General features: G+C 42.1%; 4 protein-coding genes across 6 annotated transcripts; 3 read left to right on the forward strand and 1 right to left on the reverse strand.

Moving 5' to 3' along the window:
* Positions 1-5,128: 5,128 nt before the first annotated feature.
* LOC132999368 (transcriptional regulator QRICH1-like) lies at positions 5,129-11,507 on the forward strand. 3 transcript variants are annotated; one of them, XM_061069025.1, is made up of 12 exons: positions 5,129-5,581; positions 6,290-6,550; positions 6,661-6,729; positions 7,444-7,581; positions 7,679-8,659; positions 9,049-9,208; positions 9,415-9,569; positions 9,656-9,770; positions 9,850-9,958; positions 10,059-10,210; positions 10,312-10,402; positions 10,521-11,507. In XM_061069025.1, exons 2-12 carry the CDS (start codon positions 6,302-6,304, stop codon positions 10,708-10,710), a joined length of 2,409 nt encoding a protein of 802 aa, XP_060925008.1. In that variant the 5' UTR covers positions 5,129-5,581; positions 6,290-6,301; the 3' UTR covers positions 10,711-11,507. The 3 variants fall into 3 exon arrangements, with proteins under 3 accessions (XP_060925008.1, XP_060925009.1, XP_060925010.1); XM_061069026.1 differs by having other exon boundaries at positions 5,129-5,482; XM_061069027.1 differs by lacking the exon at positions 6,661-6,729.
* A 166-nt stretch (positions 11,508-11,673) lies between these two features.
* rpusd4 (RNA pseudouridine synthase D4) lies at positions 11,674-15,807 on the reverse strand. The gene is made up of 6 exons (XM_061069028.1): positions 15,380-15,807; positions 14,596-14,803; positions 13,859-13,952; positions 13,411-13,561; positions 13,224-13,321; positions 11,674-12,382 (listed from the first exon to the last, which is right to left on the reverse strand). The coding sequence occupies exons 1-6, from the start codon at positions 15,765-15,767 to the stop codon at positions 12,179-12,181; spliced, it is 1,143 nt and encodes a 380-aa protein (XP_060925011.1). The 5' UTR covers positions 15,768-15,807; the 3' UTR covers positions 11,674-12,178.
* Positions 15,808-16,276: 469 nt separating this feature from the next.
* LOC132999371 (WD repeat-containing protein 82-like) lies at positions 16,277-19,929 on the forward strand. The gene is made up of 9 exons (XM_061069029.1): positions 16,277-16,641; positions 17,131-17,231; positions 17,643-17,709; positions 18,208-18,307; positions 18,767-18,883; positions 18,996-19,151; positions 19,263-19,332; positions 19,421-19,563; positions 19,658-19,929. The coding sequence occupies exons 1-9, from the start codon at positions 16,481-16,483 to the stop codon at positions 19,688-19,690; spliced, it is 948 nt and encodes a 315-aa protein (XP_060925012.1). The 5' UTR covers positions 16,277-16,480; the 3' UTR covers positions 19,691-19,929.
* Positions 19,930-22,045: 2,116 nt separating this feature from the next.
* Positions 22,046-25,915, forward strand: LOC132999372 (twinfilin-2-like). Its single transcript, XM_061069030.1, has 9 exons — positions 22,046-22,070; positions 22,837-22,914; positions 23,018-23,196; positions 23,855-23,950; positions 24,034-24,138; positions 24,471-24,596; positions 24,753-24,903; positions 25,473-25,594; positions 25,748-25,915. Exons 1-9 carry the CDS (start codon positions 22,046-22,048, stop codon positions 25,913-25,915), a joined length of 1,050 nt encoding a protein of 349 aa, XP_060925013.1.
* The last annotated feature ends 1,849 nt before the right edge of the window (positions 25,916-27,764 follow it).

A 27,764-nucleotide genomic window follows, 5' to 3' on the forward strand; every position in this document is an offset into this window, starting at 1 on the left:
GGTATTCTTCTGTATGAATAGATCGCTGATCATCATACGGGCACCGTATGTTTTTACTGACATTTGCTCGAGCCAGGTTATATTTTGCCCAGTTATTTGGCATCAATTCTTCCCAGGTTTTCTCAGATTTTCTCATTGGCCCTTTTCGCACGTTGTCCATGAACCTACACCACAAGCTTTTCTCCCCTTTAAACATCTCAAATCTGATTGGCCAATAATCAGCCCTTGACTCTCCATTAGAGGGCATCCAGAAGATCCAAGATCCCAGGACAAGCAAAGAGAAACCCCAGGATAACTCAAGGATTCTGGCCCAAAACTGACTAAGCCACCAGCCCCAGCCAAAGCGCCTCCAGTTCCCCAGAAACCCATAAAGCCAGAGGAGACTATACATCTGAAGGCTGCAGCAGAGAACCCCGAAGAAGGCGCACACTGCTGTTACCCGCTTTGCTCGCCTGTCAATCCGGTGTGATGGAAACCACTGAGGCACAGACGACATGAGGAAGGGATCTCGATAAGAGAGAGACTTGTTGAGGATTCCCATGCAGAATGGGAGGCCCCAGCAGAGGGAGAGTGTCTGCAGCAACAGAGGGAGAGCAGGGCATAAAGTTGTGGAGTAGAGGTCGGCTACAAGCAATGGAGTGCAATGTGATATAGCCAGCCCTCCAACGACCCATGGGTGTTGCAGCCTTGGAGGAAAAAAGAATAACTTTAACCCCTCCAGTGTAACCAGAGCGAGGGCAACCTGTGCCCACAGAAGAAGCTGGAGAGGGACATTATGGAGCGCTGCTAGACTTGCCCGAGAAAGAATCTGATGGGTACCATAAGGATCAAGGAGCAGGAGGACACCACGCAAAGTACCACCCATAACTAGAAGACTGTTCTCCAGGGTGAGGGCATGGCAGAGGGAATGAGGGAGGATGCATGCACTGGCCATTCCCAAAACTGCCAGGACTGCCATCAGTATGAAAAGGCTGGCACATCCAAAGACATGTAGTTCCCAGACGAATGCCAGCGTGCGGCTCATGTCGTCCCAGAGCAGATTGGTGCCATTCTGGTTTTTAAGAACAACACAAGGTCTAAGACCGAGCACACAGGGACCTCCAGATCCATGCGAGTTTCGATTTGTCACGGAGGTAAACAGACTTGTTTGGACCAGGCGTTTAAGGCTGTCACCATCTGAAAGAGAAAGGACGAAAGAAAGGAGAAAAGACTTGGGTAAAGAATAATGAATCCATCCATTATCAATACCAGCTTATCCTTTGAGAATCGCAGGGGGAGCTGGAGCCAATCCCAACTGGAATTGGGTGAGAGGTAGAGTACACTCTGAACCGGTCGCAAGTGTATCGAAGGGCCAACATACAGAGATAAACCACAATTCACACTCACATTATACTGAATCATTCAACTTGTAACTGTACAACGTTTTTGAAAAACACATGCTCTTTAAGCACAAGGTCAAAGATTGCAAAGTGTATACTTAATGTAACGTTTTCATGTTCTTTGGTTAGTTTACATATTACTGAGTCTGTTCAAATATCCTGCATCTGTTGTGGTTTTTAAATATATGGGTTTAGGGTTGTATGTATCTGACACTGACTGACCCTAAGAGGAGAATCTGAATAGTATTCAGTTTGACTTCTATTGACAATCACATGTTCACTTACCATCCATAGAGTCATCCTTTCCTCTGGATGCACGAGTCTCTTTGAACTGTTCCTCAGCTGTCATGTGCCTGCCTTCCAAGAAAGCTGACTCTGAGATGACGTGCACACTGGGGAGAGCGGTTGCTGTTATTGAAGTATAAGCTTTGTCAGCTCCTCTGTCCTGGGCCTGTAAGTGGTGTAGTGAAAGTTCTAGTGCTCTAGTTAAAGTGATTCCAGGCCAAGGATGGTTTCCATCGCTGGCTCCCTCGTGCCCCACTGGAATGTGAGTTATATTAAGTTGACGTGATGTTGCATTGTCTACATTATGTCCGTTGCCTTCCACAGAATCACTGGCCTTGTTGTTTCTGTCCGTGCTTCGGTTGATTTGGACGGAATCAGAGTTGTCCAGTGAATTTGAAGTTTGAATTATACTTCCAAGTGAAAATAAACAAACAATTAATGTAATGGAGAGCACAGTGGAACCCTCCATTTTTTGGCACCGAAACGTATATCCAGAAACCTAAAGAAAAACAAAGAAGAGGAAGAGCTGACATGTGATTCCACATAATATTTTGAGCTACGGGACATTTACATTGTTAAAAAGTTGATAGTAGAGAGACATTGGATGTTAAGTAAAGGTAAAGGAGTCATGCAGAATCCCAGATTACGAATCTGGAGGTTCAAGCCTGTAAAGGACATTAATCCCCTTGAGTAATCCAATGGGACTTCACACTCCACAAAATCTGTGGACGAAACAGCTTGGCAAAACTACAGCATTAAGCCATCAGATCTGTCTGTGCACAGTGTGTCACAGACAGCAAGCTGCCACTTCAATAAACCACAAGTGAAAATAGAAAATAAATAGATAACAGATAATAATAAATAGACAATCATATAGGAGACGATAGAGCTCAAGTATCATTTAAAACAATCTTCTTTTTTAGCACGATCTATTCTTGCAGGTGACCTGGAAGAAAGTTTTGTTAATAAATTAATGCTAATTCTGTTATTTTTACTCGGCTCAAAACATAAACCACAAGGCTAACAAATACAGCATGTCCTGACTTACTGTTGAGAAATTCTACAATTTGATTACATACAAAACACAACTGCAAATTCATTAAAACGCTTGTCGTGCAGGGCCGTAGTGGATTGTGTAGTTATCACAGTTATTTCACAATATTACCAAAACACGTTGCCAGTTCATTTGCTGTAAATACATCCACCCCCTTCATTATTGCCAGATAATGCAGATATACCTGTGATTCCTTATGTCCTGCTTCTTTAATGCCTCATGCGTTGCACTCATGGTTGCACTCCATCTCTCGTGGCAGTAAAAGTGTCACTAACATCAGATATCTGGTGTAGGAGATGAAGAGCGTCAGAGTGAGGACAGAATAGAATGGATTTACCCACATGCTCACAGCCATACAGTCTTCAAGCTGGCGTCTTATTCCTGTTGCAGCACTGCCTGGTGACTTGGCAGTCTCCTATCATGATGTCATCTGTAAACACAAAGAGCGGGGCCCAAATACAAGGGGTCCCTTCTGCAAAAAAAGCTTGTGTTAATATCTGCCAGGTTATTGCATTCACATGCAGAGATTTTAAAAGTAAAAAGTAAATAACAATCCACTGGCTCTTTCGACAGCAGTTGCGTTGAGGTAAATCCCTTCGGAAAAGGATTACAATAAGATTCTTACAGTGGCACAAAGTCGCATGAAGTGATACTGAGGAGCCAAATAGACACATACACTCTGAAGGGTTTATTCATTTGGAAAGTATTTGCAAGGTCTGATGCCAAACATAACATGGCCAATGGACTGAATATGTAACTCATAACATATGATGAAATATTTATATCTTAAAAATATATATATGCATCATTGGGATGTAAATGCAGGTCGTTATGAAAAAATATGAATGTACATGTATAACTACCACCACCATTTCCACCAGAGAGTGTCTCTGCTCTTCTGCAGTGAGTGTGGGAATTAACTCTTTCCTCTCCAGTGTGTCAGGGGCACAGCCCATGCTTCCAGCGCATCTGTGCGGGTCTACCTTAAGACGGACGAGAGGCAGTTTGTTGTGGAGCGAGCAGGGGGAGGCCCTCAGTGGCACATGCCTGGCTCTTTAAGGCAGACTGGGGAGGTTAGATTCTGTTAAAGGCACATGCATTCAAATGTGAGCCAGGCCCGGTTCACTTCATGGTCCGTTTAAAATGTCTAGTGAATAGTATAGATGGACAATTATAGTGATGTAGTGACACAAAGAGGAGGTTGTCTGACAACAGGGAGACGTATTTGATTTTATTATCAGAACTTTCATCCACACCTCATGGATAATGTGACCTGTACAATAAAACAAAAGGAGATCAGATTTTGATAATAGCCTACAGTTCATGCTGTCATTCAGTTTAACTATCCATCTATCTTTCTATCTTTCTATCTATCTACCTATCTCTGTATCTGTCTGTCTATCTATCTATCTATATATCTATCTATCTATCTATCTATCTATCTATCTATCTATCTATCTATCTATCTATCTATCTATCTATCTATCTATCTATCTATCTATCTATCTATCTATCTATCTATCTATCTATCTATCTATCTATCCATATGTCTATCTATCTAAATATATATGTATCTATCTATCTATCTATCTATCTATCTATCTATCTATCTATCTATCTATCTATCTATCTATCTATCTATCTATCTATCTATCTATCTATCTATCTATCTATCTATATTTCTATATATCTGCACTGTCTGTCTGTCTATCTATCTATCTTTCTATCTATCTATCTATCTATCTCTATGTCTGTCTATCTAAATATATATGTATCTGTCTATCTATCTATCTATCTATCTATCTATCTATCTATCTATCTATCTATCTATCTATCTATCTATCTATCTATCTATCTATCTATCTATCTATCTATCTATCTATCTATCTATCTATCTATCTATCTATCTATCTATCTATCTATCTGCACTGTCTGTCTGTCTATCTATTTATGTATTTATCTATCTATCTATCTATCTATCTATCTATCTATCTATCTATCTATCTATCTATCTATCTATCTATCTATCTATCTATCTATCTATCTATCTGTATGTCTATCTACGTGTATATATATATACATATATATATACATGTAAATATATATATATATATATATTTGTCTATCTAAATCTATATTTTAGTTAATAAAAACAATGACAGGTAATAGAGAATAAGTACATGTGTAGATCATATTAAGGCACTTGTGGTGTTTTGGTGATGGACCCTTCGAAACATAAAGAGTCCCCCCCACAGATGTTGACATGTGTGTTGAATTGTGCACATGGGACAGTGTGTGTGTGTTGTCTTTTCAGTGTTGATATGTCAGTAGCACAGATCCACATGTGTGGGTCTGGCAGTGGGGGGGGTGGGGGGCTGGTGTAAGCAGCACAGGCCGCCGCCTCGCACATCATCAGTCTGAAGAGGAGTCGCCTCGATCTCGGGGCCTTTACTTCCGTCGTTTTATATCCCGCTGGATCGACGCCGAGGGCCCGCTGCCGTCCCGTGTGTTCGTGCGGTGCAGCGAGTAGGACCACCAACAGTGATCCCTCCGGACGAATCCATCCGAGCTCTGCTGGGGCTTCGGGAAACTTATTGTGTATTTTTTTTTCTCCGCACCGCAGCCTGGATCTCAGCTCAGCCCCGGGACGAGCAGACGTCAGAGACCTCGCCTGCCGCCGCCGCCGCCGCTGCTTCTTTATTTTATCCACTCGCAGCCTTGTTCGTGTGGGTTTCCACCGCTGCCACATGCACGATGTGGCGGGGTGAGTGGCACGCTGCCTGCTAGCTGCTCGACGTTTATCGGCTTTTTAGTTTTAAACACCGTGCCTTGGCGGAAAGAAGAGGATTTCGTTTTATTTAAGGTAGCATGACGGGATCCGGAGCCACCGAGCTAGCTAGCTAGCTAGCGGTAGCACCGCGGTTAGCTAGCTCGCTAGCCCCGCTTAACTGCAATGAATGGACTGTTTATTTTGGTGTTTGCTAACGCGCAGTGTGTTTTAATTACACGGTGTATACTTATAAGACGTCACTTTGGTATTTAATGGTGTTTAAATACAGTAATTGAGCCACATATGCGCGTGTGTTGTGACAAAACACTGCCTAGCTAAGTGGGAAGCTAGCATGCTAACAACTAGCTAACGCAGACGCTGTTGTTAAACCAGAACTAAACATGTCTGGTGATCGGAGTGTCGGTGCTTCGAACCTGGTTCACGTATATAATGAAAATAAGTTTATCATAATATTCATGTACGTGTATGTTTGCTGTCTATGTGACTTATGTTTAAATTACTCATAAGTTGAAGCTGGCAGACATTGTAGGACAAGTTCAAATGCACTTTGTCCCTTGTTATTACAACGAACCCTTTTTTTTTAATTAGCAGCTATTGAAATTATACTTTTAAAGCTCATTATGTTGTGCTTATATAATTGCAGGTCCTACAGTAAACAGCTGCCTCCTCTTCATTACACTGATCTGCATTCAAACTTTCATTACAGCCCTTTATAAATATGAGATGTTTGGAACTTGAAGCGTTTCAAGTGTTTTCAGGTCCATTCTCTTCTCTCCTCAGGTCAAAGTGACGATGAATGAGCAGGACAGTGGGGTGGTGTCCTTCGATGAGTATGTGAGGCAGAAGGCCCGAACCGTTCCCCAGCACAGGATGAAGGAGTTCCTGGAGTGTCTATCCAAGGGCCCCGAGGTGCTGCAGGAGTTCAACCAGCAGGAAGGGGCCGCCACCACCACAGCCATGGTGTACCAGCAGCAGGACGGCAACTGTATCTACACCGACAGCACAGAGGTGGCAGGGTCGCTCCTAGAGCTGGCGTGCCCGGTAAGATCCTCTTCTTAGAATGGTTGTCTTTGGACAAAGCAATCACAGTTTATCAATCAACATCACGGCCCATATATACTTCTTAGATATGTGTTTTATGATGGGTACAGGTGACTTCTGCAGAGAATTCACCTCAGCTGCCTGTGCACCAGGGGTCTGATCAGCAGCTCCAAGTGCAGGTTGGTTTACAGCCAATATCTGTTTCTCATCAACATTACAAGCCAGATGGGGCAGGGTGGAGGGGTCCTGAAACACAGCCGTGGCTCACTCTCAAGAGTAAAACAGATTAAATAGCAGTGTGGTATTTGATTGTCTCTTGTTAACGTTACATTAATTGCAGTTTGAGTTAGATAGTTTTGTTTTGCCAGCTCTTACACCTGAATCCACTCACCGTTTGAGGAAAGATACGAGACCCCAGTTCGAAACAAAAATAATTTTGCCGTCAGTTATTCCTGTTGGCAGTATAGCTCCCACCCTATAATACTCTATTGACATAGTACATGAGACAGCATTCACTTAATCCTTTATTTATTCACTTCATGGTTAACCATGCCTCTTCTCTACTTGCTGTCTAGAGAAGTATCCGTGGCTACACATTAAAATATGATCAATCATTCACCGTTTCTCAACTGTTGTAAAAGACCCATTAGGTTAAGATTCTCTATTTTATTTCTGTGGAGAAGAAATGTTTCTTTCACAACTTGCCCTGATACCCTGTCTCAGTGTTAACTGTTTTTGTATCATTGAAGCTTGATATTATCATCAAAAATACCATTATTAATTTAGAGAAACTCATTGAAATTAGTGCGTGGAATTCGTCATCAGTGAACTGTGAAATATATTATTTCTAACTCGTGTGTCTGTTTATTTTCCCTGCTACCCCTCTACGCCAGGTTCAGATCCAGGAACAGCAGGGCCAAACCATCGGCCAGGTTCTTCAGGTGGCCTCGCCCTCCCAGCACGATATGCAGGGAATCTCTACAGCTCAGTTCATCCAGCACGGAGATCTCACAGAGGAGCAGCAACAGCAGGTGCAGTTTAATATCAGTCACTTATATCAGGTGTATCCATGTGATGGATTGTTGCTGTGCTGTTGTTGTTTTTTTTACACAATGCTGTCTGTTACAGATTCAGGCACAGCTGGTTGCAGCTGTAGCCGGAGGACAACAAATCCAGTTACAAGGAACGCAACATATTCAGCTGCCAGGGGGCCAGCAAATCCAGCTTCAGGCCGGTCAACATATTCAGCTACAAGGAGGCCAACAGATTCAACTGCAGGGTGGACAACAGATTCAACAGATTCAACTGCAGGGTGGACAACAGATTCAACAGATTCAACTGCAGGGTGGACAACAGATTCAACTGCATGGAGGACAACAGATTCAACTGCAGGGTGGACAACAAATTCAACTGCAGGGTGGACAACAAATTCAACTGCAAGGTGGACAACAAATTCAGCTACATGATGGCCAACAGATCCAGATCCAGACCATAGAGGCCATGTCTCCTACCCATCAACAGGACTCTCCTAGGGAGGTAGAGAGGAGGTCGGGTTCTGCCTCAGCTGTTCTCCAACCTGCCAAGAAGCGTAAGGTGGATGTCCCTCTATCTGTTTCCTATGCTGTGCCACAGGGTCAGCAGATGGCTACTGTTCTGGCCATCCCTCAAGGGCAGCAGCAAAGCTATGTGTCGCTACGACCAGATTTGCTCACTGTTGACAGTGCTCAGCTGTTCAGCACCACAGGGACAATCACAGGTCCCACGGGTGAGACCTGGACCATCCCTGTCTACTCTGCCCCACAACAGCAGGGTGTAACTCACATTGCCTTACCGCAGGAATCGTACAGCACAGTGCAAGTTACCACCACCAACGGTAAGGATAAAATGTCCCCCAGGTCTGCAGATGTGCAGTTGGCCTCCGCTGGGACACAGGAAGAAATGGTACAGACCCTGTTCCCAGCGCAGTTCATGAACGGGAACATTCACAACCTTGTGGCAGTACAGGCTGTAGGAGGGACTTACAACACTACACAGTCGGTACACATATGGGACCCAAATCAACAACAGAGTCAAGGAGAAGAGGGGCAAGAGCAGCAGCTCCATCTGCAGGTTAGAATACAATTTTACTACCAGATATCTAGACTTGCAATTGAGGTGGTCTTATGCTTTGTAGTCCGTTTTTCCAAAGCTCAGGGAATGTGAAGGATAAAATGAACCCAAACTTGTGGTATATATGTATTCTTGTAGTCCAGAAATCAGTATTTGAAATCTACCAATTAAATGCTTCTTATAGTGTTTGAGACCTTCCTAATACATCTAGCTTTTTCTCCTGATGTTTCCCTTTTTACTATTTGTCTGGGGGGTAGTCTGTCCTTTTTCAGACCGACGTCTTTAAAAACCATGTGTTATTGTTTATTATTTCTACATTATTATCTAAAGGTGTTATTTAGCCTTGCGGCCTCTTTCCCACAGAGCATTCACTTTTTTATTTTGTGCAGGGTCAAGTCCAGACAGAGGCTGAAGCTGAACCGCCCACTGAAATTCTGGTTCCTGTCTGTCTAAAGCCAGAAGAAGGCCTGGAGGTCTGGCGGCTTTGGGCGAAACGGAAAAACATAGAGTTAAGCAAGCAGGAAAAAACCAGTCTTGCGCCAATAGGACGTAAGTCAATCATTTTATCATACATTCACAACAACACTGATATATTTCATTATGTACTAACACCACCAGAGAACAATCGTTTTCATGAGCCGGTCATGAAGTACTTCCTTTAACTTTCCTTCTTGTAACTGAGAAATTAGCAAGTGAACTTTGTAGCACTAATGAATGAATTCTGCCTGTGTTCTTCTCTCTTTGGTTTTGTCCAGGTCGTCAGCCGCTGTGTTTCCAAGACGACTTGGTGTCTAGTGCTGTAGCCGAGCTAAACCTGGGTCTTGCCCTGATGACGCAGGAAGCACGTGGATCAGAAGAAGAAGAATTTACCCCCGACGTTCTGTATTATGTATTCTTGTGTATACAAAAGGTTAGTATCACCCTGTTTTAACATGAAGATTTTTTTAACCATCCAAAAATCCATCATAAGATATTTTTATATGTTTCACTTTATAGTACATCGCCGACAATGGACGTGTGGATGATGTTTTCGCTGATCCATATTACACACGTTTCTGTGCGTCCTTACACAACATCCTTGATGGCTGGAAACCAAGTGTCCACCCGTTAGGTGAGAAAGAATCAACGTGTACGCTTGTTTGTTTTTTTTAAATTTAAAACAATAACAAATTTTTGCATTTAAATCTTAGGTTACATCATTCCAAGTCATGTGACAGAGGAGATGCTGTGGGAGTGTAAACAGCTCGGTGCACATTCGCCAGCCACACTTCTCACTACTCTTATGTACTTCAATACAAAGTGAGTAACCACCACTTACTGACCCCATTCTGCTCTGTAACGATAGTCATACATTTTCAGATGTAAATAAACTTATGTTAAAAATCTTTCTTTGTTTCAGGTATTTCTGCCTGACAACACCTGAACAGCACTTGAAAGTAGCTTTCTCTAAGGTCCTCAGACACACGAGGAAGAACCCCACCAATGCCAAGGACAAAGCAACCAGCATCCGCCTTCTCAAAGGACAAGGTCCACACAGTGCCCTGCAGAAAGGTGCTCATTGCATTTAGACTCAGTCGAAGTCTTCCTTTGAATTGCTGCCTTTGAGAAGCAGAAGCGGCTGACACTGACTTATTTTGTGACATCTGTTTCAGGAACTGACGACATGTATGAAGAACAGATTGAAGATCCGGAGAATCCACTTCGCTGTCCCATTAAACTTTATGACTTTTACCTCTTCAAATGGTGAGTGACATTAAATCACAGATATCCTGTTAAGCTGGATTCCTCTTCAATATGAAGACAACAAAATATAATAAATATAATAATAAATATTTAAACATATCCCTTTTCCATTTTCCAGTCCTCAGAGCATCAAAGGACGCAATGATGCGTACTACATGACTCCAGAACCTGTCGTCGCACCCAACAGCCCAATGTGGTACTCATCGCAGCCGCTCACAAATCAGCAAGTGGAACAAATACTGGCTCGCATCATCGTGGTCCGAGAGATCCAGGAGATTATTGGTGTCAGTGCAGAGAACATGGGCTAAGCTGAGCAGACTGTCTGGATTGATGGGGACTCGTTCCACAGTCACTGATTGCTGACTATGCAGTAGCTGTCCTGACTTAAACTTCACTGGCCATCTGAAAAAAAATTGATCAACTTCTGAAACAATCACTTTTCTTCTGAGGAGTATACACGAGAATTTCTCTCCTTACTTTTTCTGCTTTCAGCTGATTGGGTGGACTTCTCTTTCACTTGACCACCAGTGTAAGCCATCGCCTCTGTAACCTGGCAGTTAAACAAGGTTTTATTCTCACCACTGCGGGAACACTGGTCAGTCTCTTGGATTGCTGCTGTCTCAGCTGAGCAGAGGTGTTTCTTTTTCTGTAAAACTCAAATCTTGTGACTATATGACGATATTTCATCCTCCACTTCTTATCCTCAGTCAGTTAATGTCTTACTTCTCCTCAAGGTCCCACTATGATACAGTACATCTTAAAGGACAATTACAGGGGCCACTGCTCAAGGTCCTTTTTTTTTTTATTTCTATACTGATTGCATATTGAATCATGTATTGATATGTTCAAAAATACAAAACTTGTGCCTGTTTTTTCTAAAAACAAAAAGACGTGATTTGGGCTTGTGGACAACCCAAGCGGACCCTCAGAAATTCACATGGTCAAGTACTATACTGCAGTCATGTGGGGGAAACATTTTTCTCAGGTCGAAGCTATCCATTAAAGAACAACCATCAAGGATTTTATTTGCCAACTTACTCCTGTATGTCTGTGTGTATAGTTGGTTATTAAACCGGCAGGTGGAAACATCTTTGTCCAGCTCATGCACTGTTAATCCTTGAATGAAGAGTCGTGTCATGCACTCACTAGTCTGGACATTAAACTGATGTTTGAAACCAGGATTTGCAATGGGCCTTTTAAAACTGACTTATAGCATTCACAGGATACCTCCAGGGAAATGACAATTGTAGTATTACTACATTGAAAAATAGTTGTAAATCAATTTTTCTTCATCTGTTTATTACTAAAACAAGTTGTGTGGCACTGTACAGTCATTTACTACAGTGTCTTCTGATTATGACCTCAGCTTTACACTAGCATGACAATGGAACACATACCTCCGCCAAGGCCAAGCAATCGTACACATTGTCTGGTTCTTATAGTAGAAATATAAAAGGAAATTGTTAACATTTGTCAAAAAATACATTGCAAGAAAAAAGGGGGAGGGGGGGGTCTGCACCATAATGTTATTATTTCTTCCAAAGAATCATCCCCGCACCAAGTTTGGAGGAAATAGTTTTTGTAGTTTTTGTATAATCCTGCTAAAAAAAAGTAAAGAAACATGAAAACATAACCTTCTTGGCAGAGGTAATGCATTCATTTCCATTTAATTTAAATGGTTACACACTTTTTCAGGCTGAAATCCTTAACTGATGCCCACTATTTTGCAGACATCGTTTGGACTGAACAGAATTTAGCACAAAAGCAAGGATGTAGTCATTTATCTTCCTTTTTGTCAGGAAGACTTAAATGCAGTCGTTTCAGTGTTTGTGTGAAGTATTTAGGCAGCGTACAGGACACGTTCACGTCTGCTTGACTAACTTGCGGCAGTGTCAGCTGTCGAGCGTGCAAATGAAGAGGGAGATGACGGATCTTGCTCTGTTCCAGGCCAAGCTTTCCCAAAACACGTTCCGGTAATTTCTGTGGACCAAAATGCACAGTTAAGTTATTTAGAAATTTTAAAAAAATACTTGGAGGAATGTGGGTCGTCCTTTTCCTTTTTTACATGTGTAGTCACACTCAATTTCTGAATTTAAATTAACGTGGAATATTTAAACAACTTAAAACATGATGGAGCAGATTTAAATAGTCTTGGCTTCCAGGAGGGTTTTCTATCACACACAGTCGACAGGAGCAATTTGAGGTTCAGTATCTTGCCCGAGGACACATCAAAGAAGCAACCTTCTGTTTAGGGGTTAATCCTCTCTACATCCTGAGCCACAGCCAAACCAAAAAGGATCATCCACCAATCAAAGTACACATTTAACACCGACAGTGCCTGAGTTTTTCCTTTGTCTTACTTCAAAACCAAACTGCTGGTAGATGCTTTTGAGGCATTTGCTCACTGTTAGCAGTTACTCACTCATGTTCCAGTGGCAGACGCCCTCCCCACCTTTATTTACTTATTCTCCGGCTTTTTCTGCTTCTAACTATTCAAGTACCATGTGAGACTGAGCTTGTGTCATAATGGAGGGCAACCTCTAAGAGAAGACGGCAGCTGTGACTGATAAACACTGAACTATTTTGGTCTCTAAGCAAATTAAACACAAATGGCGTTTACACCATTTATTGCCATTTGCCATTAGTGGAGAATTCTGTCTGACGGTGGAGCAGAAGTGAAAAAATGTGACAAACTTAAAATCTGCATTTGCCACTAAAACATGAGTGCCATGATGTGGGCTGCTGATGTTGATGCTGCTGCTGGTTTATGTGCATGTGTCAGTGTCACCCTGGTCTCTGTTACATTACAAACACACTGTACCTGGGGGGCCAGTTTATCCAAGTGGGAATATTTATGGTCGCCGAGAATGGGACAAGCCACAGCTAAGGCCATGTGAACCCTCGTCTGGTGTTTCGCTCCTGTGGACAAGGAAAATTATGAAATTAAAGGTTAAAAAACTGACGACAACAAAAAGAGATTGTCAGTAATTTAAGAAGAATCTTCTAACCGGTTAAAGGCTCAAGCTCCACGAGGCTGCAGCCACTGCTGCTGTCCAGGACTCTGTACCTGGTCACGGCAGGATGAGCTTGTCTATGAGCTCGCACTTTGGTTACACCATCACCTGCTTCATTCATTCTGAAAAGAGGGCTCAACGCCATCTGAAATGAAAAAGAATCGTGAGAATGAAGAAACCACACAACTTACATTGAGCAGTTCTGCAATAACAATGAAATTATATAGAGTTTTAATTGATGACTAAACAGAAATGTATTTGTAATAACTGCAAACTAACAATATGAACCGCAATGACCACAATGAAAAAAGCTTTTCAGTTGTTAGCATGAGACAAAGGAAAGAAATCAGCTCTGCACTTTGTGAAGATGACAACAGAAATTAGCAGTAATTTCATATAATGGCAAATACTTGCTACAGCAGGTAAAGTACAGAAGAGTCACCTTGTAGTGCGGCCGAGGGCCTGGGACTCCTCGCTCTATGATGGGAATATCAATCACTCCTTCAGACGGCACAGGAACTCCCACTGTGATGACCCTGAGGGAGATCAGTGAACAGGAGAATGTGGACTGAGGCGTATGGCAAGTGAGACCTTGAATCTAATAAGCCGCTCTCAGACATGAACTCCAGAGAATGTCCACACAATTAGGCCAGCGCTTTCTCCAGAGTTTACTTTTCCAATATAAAGAACACGGCAGGAGATTTTCGCTCAGACGCGTTCCCAACAACATAGAGATCTCCAGAGCATTCAGTGGAGGGGTGGCACAGCAGGCAGGTGGCGACAAAGCAAAATGTAGAAATTCTTTTTTACAGCACATCAACACAGGTGTCGGCCCTTATCACCAAAAACTCTCAACATCTTTGTATGGGTCTTGTTCATGTATGGCTCCTCTTGATCATCCTGAGATATTTGTTTTGTCAGTTTTACATCTGTAGCGTGTAATGTCATCAACTCGCTCGCGGTGAATCCTGCCGAGGATCTCCTGCTGTGCTCTCAGACATGGGCTCACACTTACATTAACCAGAGTTTTTACTGGCAGGAGAAAGTCCAGAGAAAGTCCAGAAGCTCTCTTTTTGATAGTTACGTTCTCACATAGAGCCCCTTCGGAAAAAGGCAGGTGATTATCCGGAGTTCAGTGCATGTCTAGTGTAATGCAAGTGTATTATATTCATATTTTACCAGTATTTTCTTGTCACTTGGTTGTTTCTGTGCAGGTTGAGTATGTGCTCTGCTGCCTCTTCATTCCTGGCCAGTAGGATAACTCCTGTCATCTCCTTCTCCAGGCCCAGACAGGGGATCAGCTGAGAGTCCCACTTCACCTTCATCCCCTCCATCATTTTGGAGAGGACAGGAAGCACAGATGAAATGGACGTGACCCTGGAGTCGTCTGAGAGACAGAAAGAACAACACATGTTTTAAATCTATATATCCAACCATTGAAACAGTCATTATAGACTTCTTTAATACTGCTACAGGACTAAAGCATGATCAAGACTATCAGGCAGCTGATGTTATCAACTAATCCTGATTTATTTCCTTTATAGGAACATACAGAATCCTGGCAGATGTGCAAAAATTATAATAATACTAATACCAGTGTATCGATTGTGTTTTCAGCTTCTTGGTGAGTTACATGTATTGATTATATTTAATGTTTTGTACTTCTGATTAGAACAAGACAAGGTTTTCAAAGATGACAGCTTTCATCTCAGATATCTTTCAGATCAATAATTGATTATCTGAAAAAATATCCAACAGATTGATCAACAATGAAGTGAATTCTCAGTTGCAGCCCTACATCAAAGGCAAACTTGATTTTGTCCTTGAAGTAATCAGTTAATTACCTTTTTGCACTTGCAATATTTCCTCTCACCTGATCCCAACAAACAAACCTAATCGAACCCAGTCAATAAAGCAGTGTAGATGAGTAGTATTAACTGGGACGGGCTGCTGGTTTGTTTACCTCTGAAAGGAACTCCATGTGGTTTGTTGATGACCACCACATCTTTGTCCTGGTACAGCACGCTTCTGAGCAGGTGTTTGGCCAGCACGTTCGGATGCACGTTCTGAAGCTGCAGACTGAATCGCTTCAGCTCCTCCACCCTCTTCTGCTGAGTGGACCCCGAAGCCTCGGCGGCCGGCGGCGTCCTCCTCTCCTGCTGGACCTTCTGGGCCAGGTCAGCGGCTGTCAGGCGAGGCTTCTCCCCCGCGGCGGTGGCCTGGCCCCGGCTGAGGGAGGACGCTGGCCCCGGTTCCCGGCGGCAGTTCGTCCGCGATCTGAACCGGGTCAGGAGGGTGTTCACCCCGGAGCTCCAGTCCCCGGTCCGGGCTATTCTTCTACAGCTGTTCATGGTGGATGAGTGTTAGTTTGACATTAACCTCCACACACACAAACAGGAAGCACGTGCTGCTCGGCATGAAATTACTTCCGAGAGTAGCCTTTCAGAATAAAAGCATGAGGTTTGTAAGAAGTATATTTTTCAAAATACAAGAACACATTACGATAGTGTTATTATGAACTTCGAATAAAGCCTAACTAATGAACTGCAGAACAAATATATAGTTCCACAAGCAAAGAAGTGTTTTGATATTGTATTTCACTCACTATTGAGGTTGACAAAAACATATATATATGTAAAACTTTACCACAAAGTTAACTTTACGTATACTAAACTTAACAGATTTTACATGAGGCCTATGTATGGGATGGGTCATTTAATAATATTCTCGTTAATGCTTAATTGATTTAGCAAGATATAAACTGAGGGCATAATCTGTAGTGATAATTCTCTACCGGTGGGAGGCAGCAATGCACTAAATGGTGCCTGGAAGAAGAAGAAGAAGTGCTGGTAGGAACAACATGGCTGCTTTTTGTTTACACAGTGAAATCTGACTGTTTTTTACTGTCTGAATGAAAACATGAGCCCTGACCTCGCGTCGTGGCCCCGGGAGGACAGCAGCAGACAAACAGCAGAATGACTCCCAGGCTCCAGTAGATCAGAACCGAGGCCCCATGCAGGTCCTGGTTTCCGGGCCGTATTGATGTTCCTGAGCCGCTGCAGACATGAAGATCACGGACGGGGTGCTGCGGAGCTTCCGAGTGGCTCGGACCTACAGAGAGAACTCCCAGAAAGTCAACTGTGTGGACTTCAGTCCCAATGGTCAACATGCGATCTCCAGCAGCGACGACGACACCATCGTGCTGTATGACATCCAGGAGGGAAAGTTAGTATATATATTATACTATAAAAACAAAACCCAAACTCATACCACCATTGTTTTTTGAAGCTATTTATTTTACACATTTCTATCAATTTATTGTGTATCGTTTTGCCACTTCAACTCGTTTTTAAATCAGATTTTTCTAACCCTAACCTATTGTAATCGATTTACCTTTTATTCTGCTCGTAAATTGTTTTGAAGCAGGCTTTTCAGATTTAAATTAATTTCTTTCAATTCTGTTTTGTTTTAAAGTCTGTACGATTTAAATAAAAGTGATCTATTGGCAGAAATGTATTACATCATCCCAGTGTTGTTTTCACGAGTGTGTAATCAACTAAATTATATGATTTGTTTTTGTTTTGTTTACCTTAGAATGGGGCTTTTATATCTAAATACTAAAATAATTATGAACGGGGGCGTGCAGGATGTTCCCAGTGCTCTCATGCGATCATAACAATTACTGATTTAAACATTGTATTCTCTCTTTTTCAGACCCAAACGTACTCTGTTCAGCAAGAAGTATGGAGTGGACCTCATCCGCTACACACATGGAGATACACACACAGTGGTCTACAGCTCCAACAAACTAGATGGTAACTAGAATGACACTCAGTGGAGCTCAAACCTCTGCCAAGGCCTAACAGCCCCTTTATGAAACACGTAAATCCACTTGATCTGGATTTTTATTGGGATCTACACTACATGGTGCACACTCATAAGTATCAGTCACCTTAACATGGCAGATTTTTTTTTTTCAATCAAGATCAAAGATGTATTCTTAGAGAAATCAACCATAATCTGGAAAAGCACCCCATCTCGCAATGTTTTTACCCAGACCAAAATTCAATGGGGTTTTGCTTGGGTCACGCCCACTCCCCTACATAAACTTCATTGGGACTCCCGATAGCCAGCTGTTGTTACACAAGCGACAAATTCCAAGATGAGAAATATACTTAAAGTACATGTTTTAGTGTTAGTAAATGAAGATGTTTTGTGTCTTGCAGATACCATACGATACCTGTCTCTGAGTGACAACAAGTACATCCGCTATTTCCCCGGACACACGGCAAGGTGAGTGTATGTGACCACCACTTAAAAATAGGCTACATAAGCATTAAGTATGCAGGACCCTTGTCATGTGATGGGTATACAACTACCAACAGAAAACCTGCAAACATTTTGGTTCTCCTGCATAGTGTAAACTGGAAAGTATTTAAGGTCTAGAGGTCCCAACCAGATGAAACCATGAAGCCAAATATCATATTTTAATATTGTGTAATACTGCAATACATTTATGAGTAAAGTACATCTTCTAATCTATCAACTATCCATATCTTATCCTACTATGCTGACAAGTATATCTTCACAATTACACTTGAATACATAGACATAAGAGGAGCTGTAATGGTAAACTATAATCCTGATCAGTGTGAACATGTTTCCCTCTGACATAGCAACTAGCTACAAGTTCTCCACAGGTGCCATTAACTTTTACTTCATGCTATCTGTTCTCTTCATTGTTGCACTTAACCGCATCTAAAATGATTGTTTACCACATATTGGTTTCAGGGTTATTGCGCTCTCCATGTCTCCAGTGGATGATACGTTTATCTCGGGCTCACTGGATAGGACGATCCGGCTCTGGGACCTGCGCTCTCAAAACTGTCAGGTGATTATTCTGTGAACAGGTTGGAAAATGACCCTTCCTCAGAACTTCAGAAATTACTGCACAGGCTGCTTTATGTCAACAGCAGGCAAAACCCTCTTGATATTAAGAAGCATTTGTCCTGCGTCCACTGGGTGTCCCCAGAACTGCTGTAGGAATATGGACCCGCCCTCTCAGATGGAAAGCTTTACCAACATACAGCAGCTAAAGCACAATATAGTAAATTAAACTCTATATGTAAGGTGTAGGGCACAAACACAAGTCAAAAATTTATTTGGCTGAAATATGGTGGTATTATTTATATATTTTTTGTCTTAACTTTTCACCTTTTCTCTGAATTACCTCCAGCACAGAGCGTATGTTTCCCCCCCGGGCAGTGTGTTTGTTCGTTGTTTGGTTTTCCTTGCAGAGGTATGCACTTTACTGAGTACCTTTCTAATTATTTGTGTGTCTGTCTTTCAGGGTTTGACTAATCCACTGGGGAAACCTGTTTGTTCCTTCGACCCTGATGGGCTGATATTTGCCGCGGGGGTGGAATCACAGGCAATTAAACTTTACGACCTTCGTGCTTTCGACAAGGTAAAAATGCAAATTCCTCGTGTTCACGTTTTGTGTCTATGAGTGTGGGAGCCCTTTGTACTGCTGCTGTATTATGTCATGTCTATAACACCTTATATCTCCCTGTTGAAAGGGTCCATTCGCCTCCTTTGAGTCGAGGTTTAATCGCGTGTGTGACTGGACGGGACTCAAGTTCAGTAACGATGGGAAACAGATTCTCATCTCCACAAACGGAGGGATGATTCGTGTTGTCAATGCATTCAATGGATCTGTGCTGCACAATTTTTCTGTAAGAGACACACACAGTCATTTAATCACTCAGCCACAAATCTATTGAATCACACCTGTTTACAGTTACTTGTATGTTGTTAAGGGTTTCTCTGTCTCTGCTCATTTGAAGGGCTACAACAACAGTAAGGGCATCTCCCTGGAGGCTTGCTTCACTCCAGACTCCCAGTTTGTTATGATCGGTGAGCTAACATTCAGGCGCTTTATATTTGGTCGACCCTCCTGTGAGATCTCTTCCCTGATCTTGTTTATACACGTCTTGCTGTGCAGGCTCAGAGGACGGGAGAGTCCACGTCTGGAGCACTGAGAGCGGGATGAAGGTGGCCGTGCTGGACGGGAAACATCCAGGACCCATCAACACGCTGCAGTTCAACCCCAGATACATGACGTTTGCCAGCGCCTGCACGAGCATGGTGAGACGATCAAATGCACTAAATCAGCCACTGCTGAACAAACAGCGATGAACAGAGTGATCATTTATATTTTCTCGTCTTGTTCTTTCAACAGAACTTTTGGCTTCCGTGCATTGACGACTTGTAGAGGGAGTGGATCCTCGTACGGTTCAACACATGGTCATCATGAAGTGATGCAGGAATACCTTCATGTGTATTTTGTCACAATAAGAAACACTGGTGTTATAGTATATTGGAGACATACTAGACATTTTTTAAATATCTTTATGTTAAACATTTTATCATGAGTATTTTACAGTATTTTTAAAAATAATGCTATTGCAACTGAAGAACATTTTTTCTGTAAAAATGTTATTGTTTTTTATAGAATCCAAATTTTAAAATGTTAACCATTTGTCATGGTGTGTTCTACATAATGTATGTGAAACATTTTCTGTGTTTTTATTATTAAACATTTTGATATTAATGATTACTTGTTTTCGATTAATATAGCTGCAGTTAACGGTTACTTTTATTATCAATATTCTGACAATAACTGTTTATTTTTGATAAATACTTTGGTCTTTAAAATTTTATATAATATAATAATGCATATATAATGCAGTATAAAAGCAATGCATTCTTTCGATAAAGATAATAATTTTCATCCAGAGCATTCAATAAACACGGGAGACCTGATTTGTTGCTGTGTGACATGGTGCGAACATAAACACTGTACATTTTGACATTAAATTTACAATTTACAGAAGAGAAAAAGCAGCCAAAAGCTTTTATGAGAAGAGAAGGATCTTGTTCCTGTTCGCTATAGTTACTGGAGATGATGTGAAATATTCACAAGATCAAAGAGCGCTCTCCTCCTTTTGGAAGCCATTAAGTTTCAACTTCTGAAATTTAACTACGGTCAGCACTAACTACATGATGCTCAATAGCACACACAGCTCTTTCTCTCTCTCTCTCTCTGACATATGACATATATATATATATATATGTCCATGTCTCTTAAATCAAGATAGCCGCTCGTTCATTTCTGTTGACTGGTATATTGCAGTTTCCACAACAACAACCCATCGCTCATGTAATCTCACTCAACAAACTCAGTTGGTAAACCAATCTGTGAACAACCATGCAAGTGTGAGAGAGAAACAAAGGCATCGTTAATCATTTGGATGAATGGTTGTTTTCTTTATTTGAACACATAAAGTGTGTCTTCCTGCAGTGGAGGAGTGGGGGGGGGGGGCTCTGCTGAATAATGTATAGATGCTTGGGTTGTTTGCTCACCACAGAGTGAATAATGGATGATCCCATCACAGGTAACCTCACAGGTGCACACTTATCTTTCTCTCACCAACTTGTGTGTGTAGGGGGGGGGGGGGGCATCTGATAGGTTAAGCTCTTGTCTTTAAGATTGTTGATAACTTTTTAACTTGTCACACTCATTCACTCGTGTGTACCTTTTGCTGTAATCACTGACCTTGTGGCCTTGACCAGGACCAGTGGACCTAATGTGTCAAAGTGTAATTCCTGCAGTCCTGGTTTAGGTTAGAGGTAAGGTGTGAGTTGTGGTCAAGGTTAATGTTAGGGAAAAGGTTTAGGTTAGGCTGTCCACAATGAATGGAAGTCAATAAAAAAGGCCTAATAAGGAAATCTTCACAAACCCGTGTGTGTATATCAGTGACTTTGCTAGTGTGTCAGTGATGGATTTATGTGAACTGACATTTAGGAGCCACCTCATCCTGTTTACACATCTGCAGCTCTTCTCTTACACTTTGAGTTGAACAGTGTTTAAATGTGAACATGTACATTCTCATATTTTAACAGTGCACCTGTGGCTTGAGCTGTCCTGCCTCACTCCCTCCTCTTCATCAGCTGTCAATATTAACACCTTCTATCCGTATGCACAACATGTCCTGAGCTTCAACACTGATCTTGTTCCCTGGTCACAATGATGAATTTAGGGGCCAGATTCGGCCTTGGTGTCACATTACCGCGGCTGGAATTTGAGATCATGCAGTTGTATCTGCTGCGGCCTCCGTGATAAAATGTCATTCCGTGTGTGTGTCCCCCTGGCAGCATCTGAAAACCCTGCGCTGATGTCACGAGCAGTGGATTCGTCCACAGCTCGGCGGGCCCCTCACACAACAGGACAGGACGGTGTGTGACCTGGGAGAGGCACCCCCACCGAGACTCTTCAGAGTTGCGGTCATCGATACGCAAAGAGTTTTAGATCAGCGGTTAGGGTGGCATATCCACTGACAGGCACGTTATTACTCATCAGCCACGGTTCCGCAGATTGTATTTCAAGTGTTAGGAATCTCCCGAGTCACCCTCCAGGCGTTAATGTCGATGGTGTGCGTGGGTCCGTCTGTCTGCCATCAGTGGAGAGGCAGCCTACCTGCCGAGCAGACACCAGGAGAGAGGACACACACACCTGGAACCTGGTCCTTATTGCAAGAGAGCAGTGTGTAGAGGTGACTGAGACAAGATGTCCCACCAAACTGGAATTAACGGTAGGCAAAACATTTTTAAATGGAAAGTATTTCAATATCCTTAAAGAAAAACAACTCTGTCAATTAGGTCGTCCCTTAATTGGTTCTAGATTCAGTGTAATTGCTTTTTTTAAATTTCTTTTATTTTGTACCTGTTAGTCTCATTCATGATATTCTCTGATTTTTTTAGTGAATTAAACTATACCTAACCTTTTTCATTTAAATTCTGTTAATATAAATAATCGTGTGCTGTAAAATACACACGTCTCTGACATCACAAGTCTGGTTCTCAGTTAATGTGTCTATGATCTGTGTTGTGATGCAGGTAATTGTGATATCTATCACTTAGAGCAACGTATATACATGGATGTGTGTTATTGCATTTGGTAATTGGAGCGCAGGGGGACAGGTTGGCGGAAGCATATCTCTCTCTTTCCTTCCTCACCCGTTCTTACATCATTTATGAGACAGCTGTGTTTGGTAACCATGGTGAGAGAGGAGGGGGTTGGGGGGGTGGGACTCAACAAATGGTTAAATCTAGTTTTCAGCATCAATCTTCCCGTTCACAGTCTGAAACCAGGGGAAGATGAGGACGTGTCATCAGTCAAACTCACATTTCTCTGGTCATTTCGTACATTTGTGTGTCCATCTCTGTCACTTGAGGTGATAGCGCGAGTCCCTGGCAGTGGATCAAATGTTCTCCCTGAGGTGGTGTCTCAGGTTCTTACTTACCTAACCCCCCCCATCCTCAATTTTGACTTGTCTGTCTTATATCTGGTTACTCAAGCAACATCTGAGCTGAGTCAGTTTCTGGCCGGGGCGAAGGGAGGTGCCATCAGAATCATGAAGATTGTCATCACAAATGGTACAAATTTGATATTTACTTCTACTACAATAAATTGACTTAGTTAGGTTCTCATTCTAAATCCTGAGGTGAGTTAAGTGATGCACATATCTTCTGTCTGCAGAGGAGCTGGTGTTGGATTCGTTCAGAGAGCCGGCATCCAGCTGGGACAGAGACTACGACCAGTGCCTGCTGCCTCTCCTCACGCCTCGGGAGCCCTGCTACATCCTCTATCGTCTGGACTCCCAGAATGCACAGGGATACCAGTGGGTCTTCATTGCCTGGTCACCTGAACAATCAGCAGTAAGTTAAGGAGATGCTGATCCACATGTGATGGTTGATTAGCTAGTTTTCGAATTTAGTCATTCAAAACAATGCAAAGTTACTGCAAACCTGGAATAAGATTAAATCTAGGTATTTTAAAAACACTTTAACGAACTCAAATAAGATCATCCATCCATCCTTCCATCCTTTCCATCCTTTCATCCATCCATCCTTCCATCCTTCTATCTATGATATCTATTCTATCTATCCTGAGGGTCGAGCTGTAGCCAATCGAAGCGGCATCGGTTGAGAGGTGGGGTACAAGTCATTAGTGTATAGCATGATACATAGAAAAACAGACTGTTACACCCACATGCACATTTACACTAAATGTTAAGTCTCAAATGAACCTAACCCCGATCTGTATGTCTGTGTACTGTGGGAGAAAGACCACAGAGAGTGACCATGCAAAACTCACTCAGGAAAGGCTGCAGACAGACTGGGATTAGAGCCAAGAGGAAATAAGATATTTAAGAATAAAAGTCACATTATATCTTATATCTTGTCTCTACAATTGAAGGGTAATTTTGTATTCAGTCAAGAAGTAAAGACTGATAAGTAAGTAAGTAAGTGATCATGACATAAAACCCATGTCTGGAGTTCATTCTGTCCTCCTGTCTGCTGTGCCATCCTCCAGGTGAGGCAGAAGATGATGTATGCAGCGACCCGTGCCACACTGAAGAAAGAGTTCGGAGGAGGTCACATCAAAGATGAAATGTTTGGCACAGTCGAGGTCAGTGAAACTTTTTAGGTTTGACACCTCATCCATTCTTTAAAAGACAAAGTACCTCAGCCTCCGTTTGTCTGTGTTTGCAGGAGGACGTGTGCTTCCAGGGTTACCTGCGTCACATGTCGTCCTGCTCCTCCCCGGCTCCTCTCACAGCTGCCGAGCAGCAACTGCAACAAATTAAATTCACAGAGGTAGAGTTAAGACAATATCATACGTCTGAATATGGATACTTAGTTATTCATGCAGAATCTTCTGTATTCATCCTGATTGCTTCAACTTTTTTTTTTCTTGTAGGATAAAGTCGTATGGGTATGTAGATTTCCCTGCTGATACAAATTCAAGTGTCTACATGAAGAAGAAAGCAGTGGATCGTTTTTAAAACTGTCTCTTCTGTCCACAGGATGAACGTAGACGAGCCAGTAATCCAACCCCACGAGCCAAGGTTTGTGTTGTCCTGTACATGTACATACATTTTCTATAGAAGCAGTCATGTTATTTTATTTGCATTTGTTTTATTGTGCAGGTTACAATGGAGTTTGGCTTAGACAAAAGGGCACAGGCTCTGCAGGGCCTTGCATTCCCGTTACAAGAAGAGGCCAAACGAGCTCTGCAGCAACTCAAGCAGAAACGCATCAACTACATACAACTGGTGAGCTCACACTCACATATATTGTATTACTATTAAAGTGTACAGCATGCAACATGTAAGACACCCCCCTTATACTAGTGCTTGTTGGAAAAAACTAAGCAAAATCAACGGTGCATTATTTGACCCATGAGCTTTGTTGTGCCCGTTGTGTCTCAGAAACTGGATGTAGAGCGAGAGACCATCGAGCTGGTTCACACCAAACCCACAGAGACCAAAGATCTTCCCTACAGGATCCCCACAGATTCACCCAGATACCACTTCTTCATCTTCAAACATTCCCACCAGGGTCAGGTGCAGGAGGCGCTGGGTCAGTACACACTCTCTCTCGCCCAGATTTGACAAGTCACAGTAACTTTGCTTATCTTACTCTCATTTCTATTGATGTATACTAATAGGCACTGGTCGTCATATACACTTAATTTTATTTTTTAGTTTGTCTTCACTTGTATTTTCGATGTAATTCTTTATCTTTTACTTTTATTTTTTCTATATTTTCTATGATCTTATCTTCAGAATGAGCGTAGCAGGCGAGCGAGGCAGCTTGTAAGTTCAAATGAATGCTGCTGTTGCTTCTCATCGACAGGGCGTGTAAAAGGTCAACTGTTCGCTAATGTGTCAGCCATAATAACTTTATTATGTTGTGTTTTCAGCTTTTTCCACTGCTCCCAAGTGGTGAAAATAATTAACTGCAGCTTTTAGACATGACATCAATCTGTACAATAATGTCCATATGTTTACTACTTCTATTCGATTGAAGTTAAGTTCCAGCGCACCAGGGTCTTGTGTCTTTGTCAAAGAATCTTGAACAGCAGACACTATTATAACTGATCCAGTGAAGCAACAAATATCGACTGACCACTTCATGCGCTCCTCCAGTGTTCATATATTCGATGCCTGGCTACACCTGCAGTATCAAGGAGAGGATGTTGTACTCCAGCTGTAAGAACAGGCTACTGGACGAGGTGGAGAGAGACTACCAGCTGGAGGTCACCAAAAAGGTACAACATCACCCACTTATTGTTTAACGTCCAAAGCTTCCATCTGCTGAAGATTCTAACTTAGGAAACAAATGTGTGTGTGTGTGTGTGTGTGTGTGTGTGTGTGTGTGTGTGTGTGTGTGTGTGTGTGTGTGTGTGTGTGTGTGTGTGTAGATGGAGATAGACAGTGGCGATGGTCTGACAGAAGACTTCCTGTACGAGGAGGTGCACCCGATGGAGCACACCTTAAAGCAGGCCTTTGCCAAGCCGCGTGGACCAGGAGGCAAGAGGGGCAACAAACGCATCATCAAGGGCGCGGGGGAGAACGGCGAAGAAAGTTAGATGCTGTACACACACATATATATAAACAAGTACACAAGAAGAAAACCGATACCCGATATGTATGAATTGACTTGTTATTTGACCGTTTAACTTCTAGCCATTCCTTCTTTATTTTTACTCAAGGACACACACACACAAAGATAGATCCAGCGCGAAGCAGAAATGTGAAAATGTGAATATTTTTGTGAAATTAAAGCCAAGATACTAAATTCAAGGAGCTGCTTTGTGAAAGCTGAATGAGAAGTCAACTGTCGGGGTAATGGAGGGTGATAAGCTGACGTATTTTAGTTAGTACACCAGTTTATGTGGAAACAAGGTCATGAAGAAGTAACGACTCCTAAATATAGGTGCAGCAGCTTTCAGGTACAAATCTACAGTCATGTTCATCTTCTTACATCTGGTGAATCAGTGGATTTATCAGCCACATGAAACTCCTGCTGTGAGGCCAAATCTTTTTGAAATCCATCTATCCATCAAATATATACAACTTAAAGATCGAGAGTTTTGGGGGAGCTGGAACCAATCACAGCTGATATTGGGCAAGAAGCGGGGGAAACCCTGGACAACTTTACCTTGATACTACTTTATCGTTTGGAATTTGTCTTGGCACACGTAGTAAAATCTGAGCCTTTTCAAAGAAGGGAATAATAAATCCTAAAAGTGATAGCAAAGGAAAGGGGGCTCTCTCCAATGCCGCACGATATAAATGCATCAAGCCTCTGCTTGAAACAACATAATTTTTTTAGCCGTCTGAAAAAGAAAAGTCTCTGGTGAGCTTCCTTGAGAGTAGTGGTGGTGTAGGTCACCAGTGATTTGCAGGGCTGACATACAGAGACAAACAACTTAAGAGTCCTAATTTACCCTAACCCCAACCTGACCCATGACCTCTGTGGGTGGAAGCCGAAGTACCCGGAGGAAACCCAGACAGATACTGGGAGAATATGCAAACTCCAAAGAACCAGGAATTATGGTGGGAACCGTCTTGCTGTGTGGCGATGGACAGTGTTCACGACTTAATTTAAATTCTGGTCAAGATCCACATTTTTATAAAGATACTAAAATATGTCAGAATCTTAGGGAAATGTTTATATAAGGAAGCAAACAGCATCTAGAACATGTTCACTTTATTGTGCCCATAAAAACATCTTATATGAGTTTTAGATTGGAATATAACATACTGTAAACATAAATCTAACTTCAATAAAGAACTTCAACAAGCTAATACTCAATATATATATATTATGATGATGAATTGCAGCGAGTTTGACTCTGTCCAAAGGGGAAGAAAAAGGTCTTCAGGTTAGGTTAGGTTAGGTTAGTTTATTGGTCTCCACCAGGGAGAAATTTGTCGTGAAGACAGGGAACATGTTGCATACATAAAAACACATACAGTACAAAAAATGCTTCAAATGCTCCCAGATGAATCAGCACAACTACTGAAATGTAAGAAACACAAGGTGTGGTTTTAGCCGAGGGCTGTGCGTCAGTCTATTTCTTGGAATGGAGCAGTGATTTGCTGGAGTCTTATCAGGCCACTGGTAGAGATTTCAGAGGACAACTTGAAGGAATAAAATGCTTTTTATTTCCTGGATTTATTTACATTTGCCAATTTGTCTCAAAGTTGACGGCATCGTCCCCCGTCTGCTCTTCTTCTTTGTTTGATCTCTAGTATTTATACAGTTCTTAAAGATAACTGGGAATGGCTATGACATTTCTGTTTTAAAGTGGATTGTTCGTTACATTTCATTGGTGCAGAGGTTCACTCTTCAAATCATGAAAATTCATCCAAATCACATATTTTGCAGTGGCCTGCATTCACACAGTCAAGATTTAACTACATCTACATATA

The sequence above is a fragment of the Limanda limanda genome, chromosome 4 (assembly GCF_963576545.1).
Source record: "Limanda limanda chromosome 4, fLimLim1.1, whole genome shotgun sequence".
Taxonomy (NCBI): Eukaryota; Metazoa; Chordata; class Actinopteri; order Pleuronectiformes; family Pleuronectidae; genus Limanda; species Limanda limanda.

Excerpts from the sequence above, each read along its gene's own strand:
- LOC132999371 (XM_061069029.1), top strand. The coding sequence starts at position 16,481 with ATGAAGATCACGGACGGGGTGCTGCGGAGCTTCCGAGTGGCTCGGACC. Across the intron at positions 17,710-18,207 it reads TTCCCCGGACACACGGCAAG|GGTTATTGCGCTCTCCATGT; the intron begins GTGAGTGTATGT and ends TATTGGTTTCAG. Across the intron at positions 19,152-19,262 it reads CTGTGCTGCACAATTTTTCT|GGCTACAACAACAGTAAGGG; the intron begins GTAAGAGACACA and ends GCTCATTTGAAG.
- rpusd4 (XM_061069028.1), bottom strand. The coding sequence starts at position 15,767 with ATGAACAGCTGTAGAAGAATAGCCCGGACCGGGGACTGGAGCTCCGGG. Across the intron at positions 14,804-15,379 it reads ACATGGAGTTCCTTTCAGAG|ACGACTCCAGGGTCACGTCC; the intron begins GTAAACAAACCA and ends TCTGTCTCTCAG. Across the intron at positions 13,322-13,410 it reads GGAGCTTGAGCCTTTAACCG|GAGCGAAACACCAGACGAGG; the intron begins GTTAGAAGATTC and ends CCTTGTCCACAG.
- LOC132999368 (XM_061069025.1), top strand. The coding sequence starts at position 6,302 with ATGAATGAGCAGGACAGTGGGGTGGTGTCCTTCGATGAGTATGTGAGG. Across the intron at positions 8,660-9,048 it reads AGCAGCAGCTCCATCTGCAG|GGTCAAGTCCAGACAGAGGC; the intron begins GTTAGAATACAA and ends TATTTTGTGCAG. Across the intron at positions 10,403-10,520 it reads GACTTTTACCTCTTCAAATG|TCCTCAGAGCATCAAAGGAC; the intron begins GTGAGTGACATT and ends TCCATTTTCCAG.
- LOC132999372 (XM_061069030.1), top strand. The coding sequence starts at position 22,046 with ATGTCCCACCAAACTGGAATTAACG. Across the intron at positions 23,951-24,033 it reads AAATGTTTGGCACAGTCGAG|GAGGACGTGTGCTTCCAGGG; the intron begins GTCAGTGAAACT and ends CTGTGTTTGCAG. Across the intron at positions 24,139-24,470 it reads AACAAATTAAATTCACAGAG|GTTACAATGGAGTTTGGCTT; the intron begins GTAGAGTTAAGA and ends TTTATTGTGCAG.